This window comes from Lactuca virosa, chromosome 3 (genome assembly GCF_052849685.1).
Source record: "Lactuca virosa cultivar CGN04683 chromosome 3, Lactuca_virosa_CGN04683_v6, whole genome shotgun sequence".
In the NCBI taxonomy this organism is placed as follows: domain Eukaryota; kingdom Viridiplantae; phylum Streptophyta; class Magnoliopsida; order Asterales; family Asteraceae; genus Lactuca; species Lactuca virosa.
Window position 1 is genome coordinate 10,816,503 of NC_136428.1, and position 2,846 is coordinate 10,819,348.

Consider the following 2,846-nt stretch of genomic DNA (forward strand, 5'->3'; position numbering starts at 1 on the left):
TAATTTTGGGACGGAGGGAGTATATAATTTACTCCTAAAGTAACACCCAAATCCACCTACGTCCACGACAGGATTTGAACATTTGACCTCAAAGAGGGATGACACCACCTAATACTACTCGGCTAAAAGCCATTTGTTAATACAAAATGGGTTTGACCCTTGATTCACTAACTTCATATATTTACCTTTGGTACCGGCTTTTATAGGTTTAGTCCTTGATCAATTTGTGATCCTCAAACGTTTTTAGGGCTTAGCATCACTGATAGAACACTATGTAGGTCGTATGAACGAATTCGTGAATGGACATGTAGAAAAGATAAACTCTGAACAACACAGCAGGAGAATTATAAAATGTTTTGCAGTTTATTAGCTTATTGATTCTTGAATTCCTACTTGCATCACGGATGCTACAAATGAGAGATCCCATTTGACAACTATTTATGTATCGGAAATTCTATGAACAGATGAATAATTGAATGATGAATTAAAATTTTTGAAATGAAATCTTTGACCTTCAAATCTAAACCTCAACAGTTGTCCGATTAAGCGCCATATATCTCCACCTTTCTTTCTCCACAAAATCTGCATCCAAGAACCTTGAAACGAACACCCACACTCTATAAACATCTTCAAAATTTGTCAAAAACCCAACTGTAGCCATGATCACAGGTATCCCTATCTCTATCTTCTCTTTCCTTTTGTTCATCGGACTATTACGCCCTTCATTCTCAATGCCTTTTACCTCTACTAATCTTTCCTTTTCTTCACAATTCTTGTCCACAAAACTAACATGTTTTAAAGTCGCATAAGTAAGAGAAATGTTATGTCTATCTGCTAACTTCTGCACAAGTGTAGGTTCAACCTTTTCTCCTTTCCAATCAAACACATTAAAAGCCACCACAGGACCTCTATCCACCCTCACTTTTGGCCCATAAACCCTAACCAAAGGCACCCCGTCTTCCGAATGTGGATGGTGAAGACTACCGAATGCATTGACCAGCCAGTTGACCAGGTACCTTACCCTCGTACTTATCAATATCAAACCTAACGAGTCTGCATGATCTAACCCACGAAACTCGATATCTGAGGTAACCCCACTGGTGCTTGCTTCGTTTTTGTCAACGGATTTATCCAGTTTCCAGAGATCAGAAAGGGACAATTCCGTCTTTTCTTTATTAATTCCTTTGATTTCTTGTATTTCGAAGGTTTCTTGATTGGAGAGTGATGAGCTGGAGGTGGAGCTTGAGCTTGCCATGGCTATGTCTTCTCGTTTTCCGTATGTATTGAGACTCCCGGATTGTTGGAGAAACAGAGGGCGGTTAGAAGCTTGAACAATGTTAACCAATCCTGTGGTTGTAGATGAGTTATTGAGAATCGTTGATCTTGTTTTTTTAACAAAAAGACACCCGAATCCAGATGGGTTTTCTCCAAAAATCTTGTAAAATGAACAGATTAAGAAATCTGGGTGGAAAAGAGAGAGTCCTAATGTCTCCATGTCTTTTGCTCCAAATGCATTGGCATCAAGACAAACATGCCACCCGTTTTCTTGAGCTAAACTCATCCATAGATACGAGTATCGTGTTCCCGTAACTTTAGATTGAAGCGGGAAAACGAAAAGTCCCTTTTTTTTCTTTTTCTTTTTGTTTTTATCCACAACCGAAACCGATTTCCTGAGTCTTTTCGATTGGATTCTCATGTTAGGCCACGAGAACAGGGCCGAGTCAACTCGCCCTGACCTTTTCTTACAACTCTCAATCATGGTTTCCACAGCTTCATTTTCATGGTCATATACAGTCAAAAGATTACGATTTGTATGAAAAGGGTAATTATCTGCCAACACTTTGAATGCTGATGACTGGTTAGCTGTAAAAACCAAAGAATAATCATCCGAAGAAATATTCATAAACCTAAAAATCCTTTCTTTAATAACCGATTCAAATTCCTGTTCTTGACCACCATGCGTAATCTGTGCATACAAATTCACTGATTTGTATATAATATTGAAAAAAGGCGCATTGGAATGTAACTGTTGCGAATACGAAAACAACCCATGACCAATGTAATCAAGACATACATGGTTATTGTTCGAGAGGTGATAGAATTCGTCACTCCGGATTCGGTCAGCTCGGTCAGTCTCCGGGTAGTGAGGGTAAGCTTTTTTCATGGTGGAAAACGATCGTTCGAGGTCGGGTAATGATTCATGGTTAGTGAATTGAGCATTTGGAGGAAGCGAAAAGGCTGTTGCAGCAATGAAATCATACCTGGAAGGTGAAATCGTTTGTTCTGGACTCTGTTTCTCGGGCAGCCCGAGTATTTGAGTCGGGCAGCAACGTCTGAAACAGGCTCTAGAGACTTCCTTGATGCAAGGTGAAGTCATTTTTTGCTCTCAAGTTTCAAATTTGCTGTTTTGATTCATAAATTTGTTGTTTTTGAGAAGTTGTCTGATGAAGAGGGTGTTTGGGTTATAAATGATGAGGGGCACGGGGCACTTAACGATTAACATTGTCTTACTTTTCTTCACAATGTTACATTGTTTATATCATTTTTGTTGTTAATAATAAGATAAATACAGCTCTCTTTGACTTATATTATCAGATAGAAGATTCCAGGAAACTGGAAATTTTATATTGTTTTTTAAAAGCAAAATCCGTGTACTTTTTAGTAATTATTTGTTAATTAAGATGTGGGAATTGAATTTGAAGATGATAATTTTAAATGAGCAATAATTGTGTCATGAGAACACCAGCTTTATGGTCAAGTTGTATTTTACGTGGATGATGATTTTAGTGGTCCTTAATGGGAATTCTTGCACTCCACTATTCCATGAAGTGGCTCATATTCGATAA

The 2,846-nt window shown here is 38.2% G+C and overlaps 1 protein-coding gene across 1 annotated transcript; it reads right to left on the reverse strand.

Moving 5' to 3' along the window:
• Window positions 1-344: 344 nt before the first annotated feature.
• LOC145165209 (uncharacterized) lies at window positions 345-2,571 on the reverse strand. Its single transcript, XM_079083893.1, has one exon. The coding sequence runs from the start codon at window positions 2,375-2,377 to the stop codon at window positions 521-523; it is 1,857 nt and encodes a 618-aa protein (XP_078940019.1). The 5' UTR covers window positions 2,378-2,571; the 3' UTR covers window positions 345-520.
• Between the last annotated feature and the right edge of the window lie 275 nt (window positions 2,572-2,846).